Source organism: Notechis scutatus, chromosome 5, assembly GCF_049901735.1.
Source record: "Notechis scutatus isolate UNSWTSFEM ecotype Mainland chromosome 5, rNotScu1.2, whole genome shotgun sequence".
NCBI classification, from domain to species: domain Eukaryota; kingdom Metazoa; phylum Chordata; class Lepidosauria; order Squamata; family Elapidae; genus Notechis; species Notechis scutatus.
Window position 1 is genome coordinate 73,841,054 of NC_142013.1, and position 17,026 is coordinate 73,858,079.

The 17,026-nt window shown below is 42.3% G+C and overlaps 1 protein-coding gene across 3 annotated transcripts in view; it reads right to left on the reverse strand.

Moving 5' to 3' along the window:
- Positions 1–17,026, reverse strand: part of SHROOM2 (shroom family member 2) — a 131,090-nt gene that overhangs the window by 35,372 nt on the left and 78,692 nt on the right. For all 3 annotated transcript variants that reach the window (XM_087967047.1, XM_026666907.2, XM_087967048.1), the window contains exons 3-4: positions 11,296–11,427; positions 7,495–10,111 (exon numbers count right to left, since the gene is read on the reverse strand). In XM_087967047.1, the coding sequence (XP_087823173.1) occupies positions 7,495–10,035 (2,541 nt within the window). In that variant the 5' untranslated portion in view covers positions 10,036–10,111; positions 11,296–11,427. The remainder of the gene's footprint in view (positions 1–7,494; positions 10,112–11,295; positions 11,428–17,026) is intronic.

The following is a 17,026-nucleotide window of genomic DNA, read 5'->3' on the forward strand; positions in this document are numbered from 1 at the left end:
AAGCAACACAACAGAGACTGTGGGGTTAACCACATATGATGCAGGATATTTGTAGTTGGCATTTTAAATAGGTATGTGAGAAACAAATTATGTTTTGGATCATTATCTTCCTGAAGCATTCTCTTTTCAGATTCAGTTTCTTCACTGACTGGACATTATTTACTTCTTTGTTTTTAAATTTACATGTGGTCCAATTTTGAACTATTCTGAGTAGCAATAAATGGAAATATTTAAAATAAGGAAAAATACAGCAGACAAAAATGAGAAATAAAGATAAGAAGGATGACCATAACAAAAACACAAGGAAAACAAATCTGGATAGGAATAAAATGAATCAAATCCATACAATCCAATCCTTTACCCTGAAGCAGGTTTTCAAGGTCTTTTAAAACAAGAGCAGGTTTTATTGGTATTTAGCCAAATCCATTCTTCCCTTCACCCATTCAGAATTTCCTGTACTATTGTCTGTCATACAACCACAAAGTATAAGTAAACCCTCTTCTCTTTTTACCAGCTGGCAAGATATTGTTTTTCTACAAATAAATTATAGAATCATAGAAAACATTTCCTCCTGATAACTTTACATACATACATTTTTGTTGTTCAGTAAGCAATGTTTTACCAGAAGTTGAACAAATATTAGCTAAATTTTTGGAAGGTCATTTGAAGTGATCTATAAATACTGTTTTGCAGACCTAACCACTTTTGAATCTCTGATTCTGGTGGAGATTTTTCTTGGTTTCAAACTAATATCCAGAAGTTGAAGTAATTAAAACTGAAAAGAGATTGGGTACTTCATGAAGATAATTATGAAGCATTACATGAAAGAAAAGTCAAAGGTTTGGAACAGCCCTCTTATCTTCAGACTATAAGATTACTGAACTCCAGTCTTCACTCTAACAGGCTGAGCTATAATTGAGGAACGCTCCTCCTCCTCCACGTGACTCTTCCATGCGTTCCCCCAGTTTTTCGAAGACAAGAAGACAATAGCTATCCTCTCATGTCAACTATAATACAAGTCTCAACTATGAACTATATACATCATTGGCCGAAACAGGACTCCCCCCCCCCAGACGGACCAATTAGAGTGGGGCTGGATGCTCTACGCAGCTCTACGAGAACGGGCGTATCAGGTAGGTACCAACGCCCATTCTCCGTGGAGCTGCTGCGAGCATCCAGACAGTGGGACATACCAAAGCCTGGCTTGTCCTATGGGAGGGACTCCGTCTGGTCCGGAATCATCTCTGGATCTTTTGCCACCTGTTGAAGGACTCGCCTGCCAAAGGAAGCCTCAGCTGAGGCGTAAGCATCGATTTTATAGTGGCGTATGAATGGAGATGGAGACGCCCAGGTAGCTGCTCGACATATATCCTGAATTGACGCCTGAGTAGCCCAGGCAGCCGAGGTGGCCGCACTCCTTGTAGAGTGAGCGGTGATGCCACTAGGGACAGGAAGAGCCTGTGCCAGATATAGTAGCCCTAATCCAGCGGCCAACAGTAGACGGGGAAACCTTGCAGCCCAGCGTCTTTGGCTGAAAAGACAGGAATAAGGACTCTGATTTTCTGATTGATTGTGTACGGTAGATGTAAATACGAAGAGCCCTTCGCACATCAAGAGTGTGCCACTGCCTTTCCCTTTCTCGAGAAGGCTTGGGGCAAAAATTAGGCAGAATCAATTCCTGGGATCTGTGAAAAGCCGAGTTGATTTTAGGCATAAAGGCGGGGTCTGGTCTCAGGACCACCCGATCAGTGTGGAAGACACATAAGTCCTTTCTCACGGATAGAGCTGCTATTTCAGATATCCTTCTTGCCGATGTTATCGCCACAAGGAACACCACTTTGAGCGTGAGGAACTGAAGTGGCGCCTCCCTGAGAGGCTTGAAGGGAGGTTTAGTTAATGCCATAAGAACTTTATTAAGATCCCAGGTAGGATATCTGTGGATCACCGGAGGGTGCAGATTGGAAGCCCCTCTAAGGAAAGACCTTATGCGAGGGTGGTGGGAGAGTGAGCCAGAAGAGCTGCTAGCGATCACCATGGACAGGGCTGCGACCTGCCTTCTCAGAGTTTTGGGGGAGAGACCCCTATCTAGCCCGGCCTGTAGGAAGGCTAGGAGTTGGGCGACTGAAGGCGAGAGCGGATCAATGGACGACTTATGGCACCACCTACAAAAGATGTTCCAGGTTGCGTCATAAATGCGGGTAGTCAAAGGCCGCCTTGCTGCCAAGATGGTATTGATGACCTGGGCCGACAAGCCCTCATCTTTTAGCCTTTCCCGCTCAACCTCCAGACAGCTAGCTGAAGCCACTGCGGGTCTGAATGTTGAAGAGGTCCCTGGGACAGAGAGATCCTGTCGAGGGGGATCCTCCACGGCGGGGCCACTGACAGATTGCGAAGATCCGCAAACCACGGTCTCCTGGGCCAAAACGGGGCTATCAGGAGGACCTCCGCCCGTTCGAGGATCAATTTCTGAATCACCTTGGGTATCAGCGGGAGGGGAGGGAAGGCGTATAGAAGCCCGGTGGGCCAGGGGCAACGCAGGGCATCGTGGTTCTCTGCGCCGTCGGCAGGATGAGAGAAGAACCTCGGTGTCTGGGCGTTGAGAGGAGATAAGAACAGGTCCACCAAGGGCTGACCGAACCTCGCTGCTGCCTCCCTGAACAAGGAGGGGTGAAGGCGCCATTCCGATTGGTCCAGCGTGGCCCTGCTCAGCCAGTCTGCTTGGACATTCGAGACCCCCGAGATGTGCTCTGCCCTGATGGATAAGAGATGTCTCTCTGCCCATCGACAGATTCGCTTGGCCTCCCTCATGAGACGAATGGAATGAGTGCCCCCTTGACGGTTGATGTGGGCTTTGGTGGTAGTGTTGTCTGTTAAAACCAGAATGTGACGGCCCCGTACCTGGGGGAGGAAGGCACGCAGAGCCAGATATACTGCGTGCAGCTCCAGCCAGTTGATGCTGCGTCGTTCGGTTGCTGACCAAGTTCCCTGGGCTGAAAGCGACTGCATGTGGGCTCCCCATCCGTAAAGGCTGGCGTCTGTTGTGAGAGTGACCCTCTGGGGCTCCTTGAAGAGATGACCTCGGTTGGTAGATGGTCTTGTCCACCAGAGAAGCGAGGCGAGAACCCTTGGGGGGACCTTCACCACGAGACCTGAGTTGCTCCTTCCAGAACGTTGGTAAGGCAGGAGGAACCACTGCAGGGATCTGGAATGTAAACGTGCCCAGGGAATAATTGATATACAGGAGACCAACTTTCCAAGCAACTTGGATAGGTTCAGTAACAAGGCCCTTCTAGTCTGCCTGATTGTCTTGATAGCTTTTTGTATACTGGTGAACCTCTCTTGAGAGAGGAATACCCTCCCTTGAACCGAATCAATCACAGCTCCTAGGTGCGCTATACGGGTGGAAGGGTTAAGCTGGCTCTTCTCCCAGTTAACGAGGAATTCGTGAGCCTGAAGCACTGAGAGGGTAGTCTTAGTGTCACTCTCAGCCTGATGTCGGGTAGGAGACAGAATAAGAATATTGTCAAGGTAGCAATGAATGCGAATAGGGACGTGTCTAAGGTACGCCGCCAGGGCCGCCAACACCTTGGTGAAGGTCCTCGGGGCCGAAACGAGACCGAAAGGAAGTGCCACGTACTGGAAGTGTTGATTGTTATAACAAAATTTCAGATACTTGGAATACGAGGGGTGAATGGGTATATGGAGATAAGCCTCAGAGAGATCGATGGAAGTGAGCCAGTCTCCCTTCCTAGTACCCTGTAAGATTGACTGAAGTGTATGCATTTTGAATTTGTGATGAACAACATAGCGATTGAGCCTCTTTAGATCTAAAATGGGTCTCCAACCCCCGGAATGCTTCGGGACCAAAAAGAGGAGGGAATAGAACCCCCCTCCCCGCTGTGACAAAGGCACGGGCTGGATGGCCTTGATATCGGAAAGATGAGTGATAGCGGCCGCCATGAGAGCCCGCTTAGTTGGGTCTCTGGAAAGGGGAGAAACCATAAAGTGCTCCGGGGGAGCCGACTGAAACTGGAGAGGGAGACCAAACCTTACAGTGTCCCTAACCCAGGAATCTGACGTGGATAAGTCCCACTGGTCGGCAAAGTACTTAAGGCGACCGCCAATGGGATAAGAAATTGAAGGGCTACCTGGGACGGCGGGGAGCTTTATTCGCAGTGCCCCGGAAGGGTCTCCTGTAGGAGCCTCCCCTTCTATTTCTATCCCCCGAGTCGCTCCGGTCCTGATAGGTCGACCGGAACATCGGGGAGCCCTGATACCTAGGGGTGAAAGCCGGTGGAAATGAAGATTGAAAGGAGCCCCTCCGAAAGGACTGAGACCCTCTAGACTCTTGCCTTTGAAAAAGCGATGGGAGGAACTTCTTCTTATTCCGGCTCTCCATCAGCAACGGCTCAAGTGCTGGGCCAAACAATTTTCCCCCTGTTATAGGAGCTGAGGCCAATTTGGCTTTATTCTTGACATCGGCCTGCCAGTGCCGAAGCCAGAGTAGCCTACGGGCAGAAACGTGCGAGGAGATGGCCCTAGCGGAAAATTTCACGGAATGAAAAGTGGCATCGGCCGCGAACTCTGCTGCGGCCGTGAGTTTTGCAATGTCCTGATGCGCTCTAGTGTTTGATGGGGGGACATGCTGTTTTAACTGCCTGAGCCACCTGATAGATCGGGTGAAAAATGACGCGGCTGTGGCCGACCGGATGGCCCAAGCATCCGACTGGTGCGCTCGTCGCAGAGCCATCTCAGCTCGCTTATCCTCCGGATTCAGCGCTTCTAAAGCGTCGGTGGGGTTGGATGAGGATGCTAGTCTCACTATGGGATCGTCTACCTCCGGAGTGTTTAGCATGTTAGAAAACTCCAAGTCGAGATTAAACAATCTCTTGTCTTGACTGGAAGGACCAGGAGGGGGGCCCGCAGAGGCCCATTGTCTTGCAACCAAATCGGAAAAAATTGGGGGAGTTGGAATGACCTCGGTTTTGATGACCGGCTGTCTGAAAACTGAGTCTTCTGGTCCCCCCGGGATCGCTGGTGATGGTTCAGAAGGAGACTGGGAAGCCAGGCCCGAGACATTCTTTGCCTTGAATAACAAGGACTTAAACAAGTGAGGTTTAAATAGGCCTACGAATACTGGCTGGTCAGGGGAAATGCCCTCGTCCTCGGACATCTCCCCTTCCATGGGGTCTACCTCGAAGAATGGTCCTGAATATTGGATCGACCCCCTGTCTGAACCTTCCTCTTCCCTGAAGGGTTCAAACCCCATTTCTTCCTCTTCCTGGCTCATCTCCCCTTCCGGGAAGGGGGCTTCCACTTGGGAAGGTACCTGACCGTGATGTGAAGCCGGCCTGGAGATCGATCGTCCGGACATCGATTCGGCCTCGGGTGCCATCGTTTGGGAACCTGGTCTGGCCAACTGCTGGATACCCTCTGCTATCCCTTGTCTGATGGCCAGTTGCATCCACTCTAAAATGCTGTCCGGGATAATGGTTGAAGGCGGGTCTTCTGGACGTAGGCCCGCTGCAGTTGGTGTGAAAGTCGCCTCTGGCGTGAGAGAAGTCTGGTGGCTACGTGCAGGTGAGCATCTGGAAAGAGAAGGTTGACCTGAAAGGGGAGGGGGTTGAGTAGAAGCAGAGGGCAGGGCAGGATGTGCAGAATGTGAGTCTTTAGATCGTTTGTCAAACTCCTTCTCCAAGGCCTTATGACGCCTTAAGGCATCCATTTGAGAGGCTTTGGAGGAGTCCTTGTCCCTTTTGCGCAGATAGTGCATCTTAGACTTTGCCTTCAAAGAAGAGCCACTAGGATTGCCTTCTGCCATGACACAAAAAAGATTTTTGACAATAAGGAAAAAGGCGGTTGGCACGCCTGGGAGTTCGACCTACAACGTAGGCCGGCTTTCCTATAGTTGGGCCGCGTCCCCCTTTTATTTTTATTTTATTTTATTTTTTATTTTATTTTTTGATGGGCGGGGCCCAAAAAAATGCCAATCAAGTCCAGCCAAGGAACAGAAATAAAACAATAATGTACCTTCAACTTATCTTAGTAAGAAGAAGGGAAATAAATTTGGAGTTAAAAAACCTAAATAACCAATCCACCAAATGAACGCAGAGGCCAGGAAAAAGGAAAAAAATATGAATTAGAATAACCAACAAAGGGCAAAAAAAGGTGGGCCTCCTGAGGCAGCCTCCCAACAAAAATGGGAAGTGAGTGCCTGAGTCTCTGGGCGAGCTGCGGGCAAGAACAGAAAAGCCAACAATAATAGCAATGCAAAGGGTAACCGGGCACTGAACCACTCTACCCTCCAAATCCGGGCTCCACACGGCCTGTCGGTCCCGCTATGGGCCTGTAGAAGCCTCGCAGCCCGATCGGAAAGATACGAAATTCAAAATGGTGGCCGGCCACGAGGCGCCCTCAAAATGGCCGCCGGCTCCGGCGTGACTACCCCAGAGACACCCAAACCCTCTGAAATCCACCAACGGCTGGAAAAAAAGGCAGAAAGAGACACGAGGGTTGAAAGAAGAAGCTCCCTTCTTCTAAGCGTTCGTGGGGGGAAGGCGCAACGCAGCGCTATCTATAGCGTGATCTCAAGCCGCTTTTCAGCTGTAGCGCGGCTAGAAAACAACGGCAGAGGAAGAGGAGGGGGGGCAAAGGGCTCCAAACCCCCTATTTCCCCCCTTAAGGAGCGAAAAAGCTCTTAAACTAAATTTGGGACGAAAACTAAAAGCGCAGGGAACAAGGAGAAAGGAGAGATCAAACCTGAATTGCAGAAAAAAGCGAAAGGAACCTGGATCGGCCAAGGAATAAACGAACAAGCTGCCTGTCTCTAGCGAGGCTGAGCTAAAACTGGGGGAACGCATGGAGGAGTCACGTGGAGGAGGAGGGGCGTTCCTCAATTATAGCTCAGCCTGTTAGAGTGAAGACTGGAGCACCTCCCACTGTCTGGATGCTCGCAGCAGCTCCACGGAGAACTCAAACATGCAGTGGCAGGCAAGGAATCCTAAGAAAATTTCTGACTTCTGCAAGAGAGATAGGAAAAAATCAGTCCAAACCCCCCTCCCCTCCAAAAAAAAGCAATTATAGTTTTTGGAAGCTCTAATTACTACTAATAATACAAAGTACTGACTGAAAAGATGTCTATAGATCAACATCTGTCATATTTTCAATTTTTAATTGAATACTATATACAACTAAACAAATACTATAGTAAGTATGCATTCATGTTTGCAGAAAAGTATAATTAGCATTTTTTGCTTTTTTCTGCAAAGGTTGAGTCAGTTTCTGTTCATGTAAGGATTCATTGAACTGTATACTTTAACAGGGTTGCCTGAAATTGCTCTTATCAGTGTATCAGGGGTGTGTGTGTGTGTGTGTGTGTGTGTGTGTGTGTTTTGTGCGTGTATCTAACTATATCTATTTATCTATTTGTGTATCTATGTACACACACATTTATTTTTCATTGCTTTTAAATAAAATGTAGTAAAATGTGTTTACCTGCTTGTAAAAATCAGTAGAAGGAGATGACCTGGACCGTTCATGTTTATACTGAGACTTCTCAAGTTGTTCAAGGCCAGCATCAAGGATATTATCAGCTGAATGGTACTTTCCAGAACTACAGTTTTCTATATGTTTTCTCTGTTCTTTCCAAGATGCCTGGTATTCTGCAAATGTTTCTAACCTCTGAGGTTGTCTTGATTTAGCAATATGGCCACTGTAACGTACAGTTTCATTAGGTGTATCAGACGCACAAAGCACATTCTCAACTCCAAAAGAAGCTGACCGCATTCTTTTTTTGTAGCATGATCCTCCAGATTCAATTTCATTAGAATTTCTACGAGGAGTAGCAGACTCTGCTTCTGAATGAAAGTAGGATGCACATCTTTGTGAAGATTTTTGATAGACTGGCTTACTAGTCTCTTCAAAAAACTTCCATTTATCTGCAAAAGTTTCCAAAGCTTCCTCTGATGTAGTTGGACGATGGTGTGTTTGGCAGTTATCATCCAACAAACCCACTTCATTTATTTTCTCAGGTTCAGAATAAGATTTTAACTTTTGTTCTGCAGTAAATCTCTTCCTAGCACCAATACGTGAAAGCTGGTGAGCAGCATTACTCAGTGATATCTCTTTAGAAGACTGCCTAAGTTCAGGAAAACCTAATTCATCTTCAGAAACTAAAGTCAATGGAGAAGTATTATATATATTAGTCTTTCGGTTTGGAAGATAATCTGCAGAGTTGGGTTCCAAGTCTCGGCGCTGAAAAGAAGTGGCCTTCAAGACTCTGGCTTGGGCCTCTTTCAGATTATCTTTGTACATGTGAGAATAACAACTTTCTGATGAAGGAGCTGTCTTTTCTTGAGAATCATGCTTCCAGTTCTCAGCACACTCCTCTTCCTCAGTTGGCTCTACTAAGGCTGCTGTGCTTTTGCTTTTTTGGAGTTTTGCTCTCTTCATTTGAATTTCATTTCTCAGTGTGGTAGCAAAACGATCACTCCTTCTTGCATTTTTGCTTAGGTGAATATCAAATGCTGTCTGTTTATTAATCCCAATTTCGGCAGCAACATTAATCTGCCTTTTCTCTTCCTGAGCTAAAGAATGCAACATTGGGGTCTTTTGGGGAGAAATATGATAGTTCTTCTCCCGATTCCATTTGAAATCTTTTGGGGCTATTTTAGTGTCAGACACCTGAAAATACTCCTGCCCATCCTTATATTCTTGATGACTACTGAGATTTTCTTCAAAAGTCTGACCTGATTTCTCAGAGTAATTTATCTTCCTAGAATCTTCCAGTACAACAGCTTTAATATCCTCTCCTTTGTTAACTACACAGTGAGGTCTCTTTTCACATATATGCAGAGAAGGCTCAGTAAGATGCTGAGGTAGAGAATATTTAGGATTTTGGCTCATGGTTATAACAGGATTCTCACTTGACACAGAAGCAGCAAGATTTCCTGTTCCAATTCTTTGAGGTTTTGAGGTTCCCTGAGCAGGCTGCTGCTTCGCTTTTACACAGTAATAATGATTTAGTCCAGGGTTTTCCTCAGAACTCATGTCAGAAACTGCCGTGGTGGTATTACTAGGAATCCTGGTTTGGTTTAGATGACAGTTATGTTTATCAGAAGGCCTTTCCCTAATGTCACTATAAGAAGAGAGCCATTTTGGCTCTTTAGATGATGCAGAGGCTTTTGCATTGTGAAAGAAACTATATTCATCACTATATTGACGCTGATGTTGATGGTTCTGAGACTCATAAACAGACTGGGGAAATCGAACATCGGTACTAGACAGAGAAGAATGCAGCCTCTTAACATGTTCCATATTATTGTTTATTCTGTCACCTGGGGAAGAGAAATCATAATCTGGAATAAAATCAGGTCTTTGTATTGGGCTGCTTCCTCGTCTTCTGTGTGAGGTTTTCTCAACTGACCTGATCATTCGCTTTTGTTCTTCAGCAGTTTCAGCACTCCAATCATTTCTGATTGGTGTTCTATGTAAGCCTTCAAAATGCTGGGGGCTCTGAATGCCCTCTGAATATAGAGGAGGTGCATGATCTCTATCATGACTTTTGGTAGCAGCAAAACTATCACTACGGAGAGGGGGTGGGGGAGGTGGAGGGGAAGGAGACTTTTTTTCTTCAGGGACATACCATACAGGTACAAAATTAGATCGTCCAGCCCCAGAATAGACTGAATTAGTATGGTCTTCTAGTCGTGAACTTAGGTTGTTTTCGTATTGTGGTGGAGTTGCAAAGGAGTTAACTTTTTCTTCAGATTTTCCATTATCACTCAGAAATGAAACAGTTTTGCTATTCCCTTGTTTTGGAGTTTCCCAGTTGCCCACTTTATACATTACGTTCTCTGTTGACAGAGCATCTACACTGGACAATGTGTGATCAGGTGTACTGGAGCTAGTAGAAAAAGAACCATATGCAGAATCTCTTTTGCTGGGATTCCCCAGATGATCAATGCTGCTATTGGACTTTGCAGCGGAAATCTGTCCATACTGATATGTTTGGGGTGTGTGATCCCAGATATCCATGCTTCCCACAGAGCTGAATTGGCCTGAGGTACGATGTAGATTTGATTGATTCCATGAGTTTGAAAGATCAAAGGAACTGCAACAAATAAAACATACAGACCTCCATTAATATAGTGCAAACATACACAAAGCCATCATTACAATTACCTACAGAAATATTTTATCTATTAAAGCTGCATATTAAACCATATTGTCATTTTTAAAAAAATTGCAAAATTGAAAAAGGCTTTAGTGAAGACTACAGCGACCCCATGATTGTATCTATCAACTCTCTGCTTGACTGACCACTGTCTCCAGATAAAGTTTGATAAGTTCTTAGTATGTCAGATATTTTGTTTTTAAAAGTTTTTTCTCACTTCTGTCTTACTACAAAATCAGCACAGATAGAACTCCCAAGTGAATTAGTTTCATTCAAAAAGAATTCCATAGTATTTCTGAAAAAGATGCAATAAAACAGTAAAAAAATAGACATATGCTTAGAAAAAAAATTGTACAGAGTTCCTAGAGATTTATTTCTAGCTAAATTGCTATATGATTGCATCCTTAGATAGTTGTTAAAATATAAATTAGGAAACAAAATATTTTATTTAATAGTATATAAGCTTAACCAATCGCATTATAGTGTCAATAATGCTAAATATATTTCTAAATTAATTACAAATTTGAATATTTTATATTAAGGATTTTTTAGTTAGTTGTAAATAAATCATAGTAATATGAATAATTGAAAAAAAAGATTTATACCTTAATTAAGGTACTTCTTTTTTAAGTCCTGGAAGAATTTTCACAGAAATAATTATTACTGTGAACTTTTCAATTATTAAAAAGGCAATGGTATGCAATACCTATTTCTCATCATCTTTAAAAAGATGCCAGAGAAGAATATACATGTTTAATTTTAAGAAACTACCCTGGACCAGCAATTTCAATTTCTTCCATCAAATGCTGCTGGAGGAAGGTACAAATAACTGCTCAGATTTGAAATGATTATACATTTTGGTACTGGTTGTAGGGAAGAAGAAAAAATCACTGACCATCAAAACTTGCAGGTATTATTTTTCATTCTTCATAATGAAAAGATACTGTGAATTAATAACTCTCAGGTCTATAATTTACTATTTTTATATAACAGAACTTGCTTCGTACAATAAGCCCAACAAGACAACATGATACATTGCTGGCAGTTTAAAGTTAAGAATAAAATAAGACAAGCAATTACTGCTTTGAGCCTGCTGCTTGTAACTTTCAACAGGAACTCACCTTGAATGATACTGAGAGGGCCATGAAGCACAGACATTGGTGGAGGAGAGTCTTGACGCAGCTGTTTCAAGCCGATTTTCAGTGAATTTGGTAGCATGCCAGGAATGAGGCCTGCAGGCTACATCATTTTTTCTGGAATGAGAAAAGTGAAGCAATTACATTTATTGCATATGGAAATCACACTGTGTGGAAAACAACAAAAGACCTAGTTAACAGATGCAATAATAAGGATTGTATTACAGAACATTTTCATTTTTCTAACAAATCACCTCTTAGAAGAATCCAGCTTTTAAGTGACACTCCAAATGGATGAGTCAGTGACAGCAAGCTCAAGCAGTTTTTAAGAGCAGATAAATCAAATTCAAAACAATTAAGCCTTGTATACAAGCAAAGAAGTACAAAAAAAGTATTGTGAACTTGATCAGGGCTCAGTCATTCCTCTTATTTGAACTCAGAATAGAATAGGTGTGGTTTCTTAGCTATAGTAGGAAAGGCTAAACTTTGATAAAGATGCAAATGGCTGCTGTTTACAGAATCAGAGAATTTGCCCCACATTCTACAGCTGTAGAACCCCACAGCTGAAGACCAGAAGCTTATCTCTTTGCTTTTATAACCCATCTAGCTTTCTTCTTCAGGTGTACAAAAATGTACGAAACAAGCATGAAGGATCCTCTTATGCTGTCTTGACTTTTGCTGCTCCACAGAGTGAGGCTGGGGGGACTTGTTAAGCCCAGTTACTTCAAAACTTTACATAACCTGCAGTGGATACAAGTGTAGTCTAAAGTGCATGAGAAAAAATAGTATGTACTATTAGTCTAAATATCATTCCCATCTCCTAAAGATGCTCAAGTCCTATGTAACTTCCTGCATGAAGCTGCCTATTGTTTGAGATGATCTAATTCCACCAATCTAGCAATAATTATTGTGCTGATCACTTCATGATCAATTGATACATAATGGGATTGCCTAATGAAAAAGATAAATATAAATAAGTTTTACATTTACAGAATAATCCCTTCAGATGATTATATACTGGTACTTACAATGAAATTCATAGGATTTATTTCTTCATGAGCATTGGTGGAAATGCAGACTTTTATTACAAAAGTCCCAAGGGGTGCTTTTACACCAGGCAACTGGACTTTATTGGTGTTTTTTCTTTGGAAATTATTGTGCTTCTCATCCAAAAAACTTTTCAGAAGCAAAAAACAAAGAAAGTCCAGTTGCCTTTTGGAAAAGCACCTTTGGGAAACCATGACCTGGATGATTAAGAAGACATTCCACTACAAAAGGTTAACTTTTAAATTTGCTTATTGTTTACTGGTATATTAATATATAATTTATTTATATATATGTATAACTCTCCCCTCTCCCACAGGAACTGATAATATCTTATATAGTAATCTCCTTTCATTTTACCTTCAGCCTTGTGAAGTAGGGTAGGCTGAAAGAAAGTGACTTTCTTTATCATGTGAGTTTTTATGGATAAGAGTAGACTAAAAACCTGACTCCTGGCCCTCGTTCTATAGCTAACTACTACATCACAATAATTCTACTGGCTTGTTTATTTGTATGGGATGTAGCCCAGTTATAGAATATTTTATTTCTGGATGAATTTGGGTTAAAGTCTGGTGTCCTAGGTAAGGCTATAAAATCAAACATAGCTGCAATTGACAAACAACTGACAAATGCAAATCTTTCCAGGCAGAGGCAAAGGTTTTCAAATCATTAGAAAAAAAATTCAAGCTTCCTCTTAAATTGATTCAGGTCCATTCGTTACTGAGGACAGATTTGATTATTTTTGTCCTGCCTTTATTGTTTTTATAACTGTTTCTAAATATTTCAAGGTGGTGAACATACCTAATACTCTTTCTTCTATTTTCCCATATCAACAATCCTGTGATGAAAATTGGGCTGACAGAAACAGATTGGCCCAAAGTCACCCAGCTGGCTTTCATGCCTAAGGCAGAACTAAAATTCACTGTCTCCTCTAAGCTGATGTGTTAATGACTAGGGAGGAGGGCAACACCAGGAAGTTGAAAAGAAACCACAGAGTGGTTGTGATTCACAGACACCTGATCATCTGATAAAACACTGGTGGTAATGTCTTCCATGTTCAGATCATGTCATTACTTTCCTGAGATTTTTAAAAAAAACCCACCAGATTTATGGTATGTCCTAATGTGCATGTTAGGCCATCAATACCCTGGTTATTATGATTATAATCTTCAATCTCATTATCTTCAGTCAGTTATGGGTTTTGTGGGTCTTTCTTACATTATTTTTTTTAAATAATATGTCAGGGAATGGTCTACTACATTTTGATCTATAAAGCTATCTTTACATTCTTTTCCACAGAAAAATAATATATTCCTGAATATATTCAAAAGCCTCAAACCATATATTTTCCACAACAGATGCTATTCTGTGAATGCATGCATTTAACAAAAGTCAATCTAAAAATGAACCCTTAATCCCTACATTGTTAAGACTCTTAATTTGCATAGGATCAAGGGCACTTGCACCACCAAGCTATTATTGGTGTCTTAAATCTCATAGTGCTGCTTTGTTAACCAGCAACAGATTATGGCTTTACTTCACAATGTAGTTATAAAGTAATATAATACCTTGACAGCTTTTTGATATCTTCTGTCTATCTTTCTGTGAGGCATAATGGATATTCATGGCTGTTTTCACAGGATCAGATTTAAATGAACACCATCAAGGAAGGAGTTTTTAGAATAAATAAAATATGTCTTCTGAGACATAATGAGACATAATGGAGACCTAGAAGACTGAGACATAATGGAGACCTAGAAGATGAACAGACCTATGGAACAGCTGTCCTGCCCTACATAAGAGGTACTACAGACAAAATCAGTAAGATATACTACACAGGCATCACATCAAGACTGCCTTCAAAACAGACAGAAAAATAGCAGCCATCCTTAGAAACTCCAAAGATAAAATTGACCTGGAAAACCAAGGCATATACGAAGTCCCCTGTTCATCATGCCTGGCCACATACATTGGACAGACCAATAGAAGAATAAGTACCCGCCTGGATGAACACAAAAATGCAGTAAAAAAGCTGGAACACACTTCCTCACTAGTCCAACACATGAAAGCCACAGGTCATAGCATCAACTTCAATGGCACCAAAACCCTAGCCACTATAGAAAACCCCAGCCACAGAATTATCAGAGAAGCCATAGAGATTGAAAAAAGACCTGAAAGCATGAATAGAAGAGATGATTCCACCAGACTGTCAATTATTTGGAAGCCTGCACTCACAAACAAAAAAATCTCCACACCACAAGCCAAGCAAACACCTGGGCACAAACAGATCCCCCCTGATACCTCCAGCTCAAACACACCCCAACCAGGCACCCAGATGAAACCTAGCTTCCTAACAAATGATAGCCGTCCATTTACTCGGAGCCAAGCTGCACTAAAAGCCTCCAATACAGGAACACAATTTTGCCAGCCAACCCAGACAAAAAAAGCCACAAAACAGACAGAAGATATTAGAAACACCAATCAAGCAGAACACAGCAAACTCCAAGACCAATAAACACAGACCAAGACTCCCAACCAATCAGGATGGAAAAAAACCCATTCTGGCACAGCAGTAGGCTAGCCCCAAATTTAAAACTGAAACAACTGTAAAAGTCTGACTCACAAATGAACACAATATAGAAGCCTGATGATTGCAGATGAGATTCTGCCGAAACGTTGCTACAACTTTAAAAGCACAACTATAATGACGTGGGAAAATACCCGAACAAAGCTGAATACCATATATATATACATACATACATATATATATATATATATATATATATATATATATATACATATACATATACATATACATATACATATACATATACATATATGGTGTTGGCTTGGTTGGTATTTTCCACGTCGTGTAGTTCTTTAAAGTTGTAGCAACGCTTTCAGCAGAATCTCATCTGCCATCATCAGGCTTCTGTATTGTGTCCTGATGATGGCAGATGAGATTCTGCTGAAACGTTGCTACAACTTTAAAAGAACTACAATGACGTGGGAGAATACCCGAACCAAGCCGAACACCATACATGTAAGTACCCGCGAAAACTTAAGAAAACACATATATATATATATATATATATATATATATATATATATATATATATATATATATATACACACACACATACATATACATACATACATACACACACAATATATACATACATACATACATATATATATATATACACACACACATATACATGCCTATATCTACATGTAAAACTGTGTATATGGGAAACAGTACCTAAGGGTCCCCAACAAGGGAAACCCCCAAGCACTCCAAGCAAGAAATATTCTGGATCCCTGGTCCCCAACAAGGGAAACCAGCTATACAGGGCCTGGATGGATCCTTTCCTGTCAAAAACGTCCCGCTGTTTGAAATGGCACTTGCGGCTTCACTCCAATGTAATGATCCAAAAGCAATTGCAAAAAGAAAAAAATTCCTGTTTACGGACTAGCCTGCTTATCCAATGCCAGCAAGATAAAAGAGAAATAATGCCAGGGAAGTGGAGTGGGAAGGTACCTGCCCCAGTCCCCAAGAAGGGAAACCAGTGGGGAATGGCACCTGTGATATTTAGGCACAAACTTGAAGCCAGCCATTGAAAATGATGGGAAGGCAGAATCTCCGATGTTAATTGCCTGAGCAGTTTAACGAGCCGCTGCTGCTGACTCTCTAAATTGTCAGATAAATGATCCTGTCAGTCGAAATGGCAAGGAGAAGTGAGCCACGGCTGTGAGCGCTCCACCAAGATCACAGAGATAAGACGATCGGGGGATTAGATAAGCTAATTGCCTGAAGCGGCTGTCTCAGGCTGCCTGCGGAGTGGCAGGCTCCGCCAGCCACAAAGAACTGCTCTCAAACTGATCGGGGGGATGTCCTAATAGAGCCACAAGCCTTGAAATCGCCAAATTAATTGGGGAAAATTTTACAAGCCGAATTAACCCAAGAGCAAACCTGAATTTTGACTAGCTGAATCAGAAAACCGTTCCAGTCAGGGAGTGCACAACCTGTTACCCGAAGGCTGAGCTAAAACTGGGGGACGCTGGGGAGGTGTCCTGTGGAGGAGGAGGAGCGTCCTGGAGTTTTAAGCCCAGCCTTTCCAGAAGAGACTGAAGCACTTCCACTTCTGGATGCTCTGAACAGCTCATGGGAGAAATAGATTTTCATCAAAGATTACATGTTTTATGATAATATAGCAAAATCACAATCCTATACAAGTACATTAAATAATAATGGGCACACTACTAAATCCAAATTTAATTCCCTAATGCAGAACAGCATTTAAATCAGTTGGATAAAATAAATAAAATATCCACTAGAGGGCACCTAAAGCAAAGAACTAAGTTCTTATAGTTGCAACAATATCATTTGGAGGCAATTTTGACATTTTAACAATCTACCATAAAATATTGAAGGTTGCAAAATATTCAATAAAAAGAAAGATGGAAAGAAGCACCATTTGCAAAACTTGAATCCAAATATTTGGCATTTTTATGTACTCATCAAAGAAAATATAAATTATATCCATTAGGCGTAAGAAAACATACTTGAAGAATTATATGTGAGGAATAACTGTAACATAAAAATATTAAAAAGCAAAATTTAACATTTTGCAAAACAGCAATAATGGTCATTAACCATGAAATATTTCTT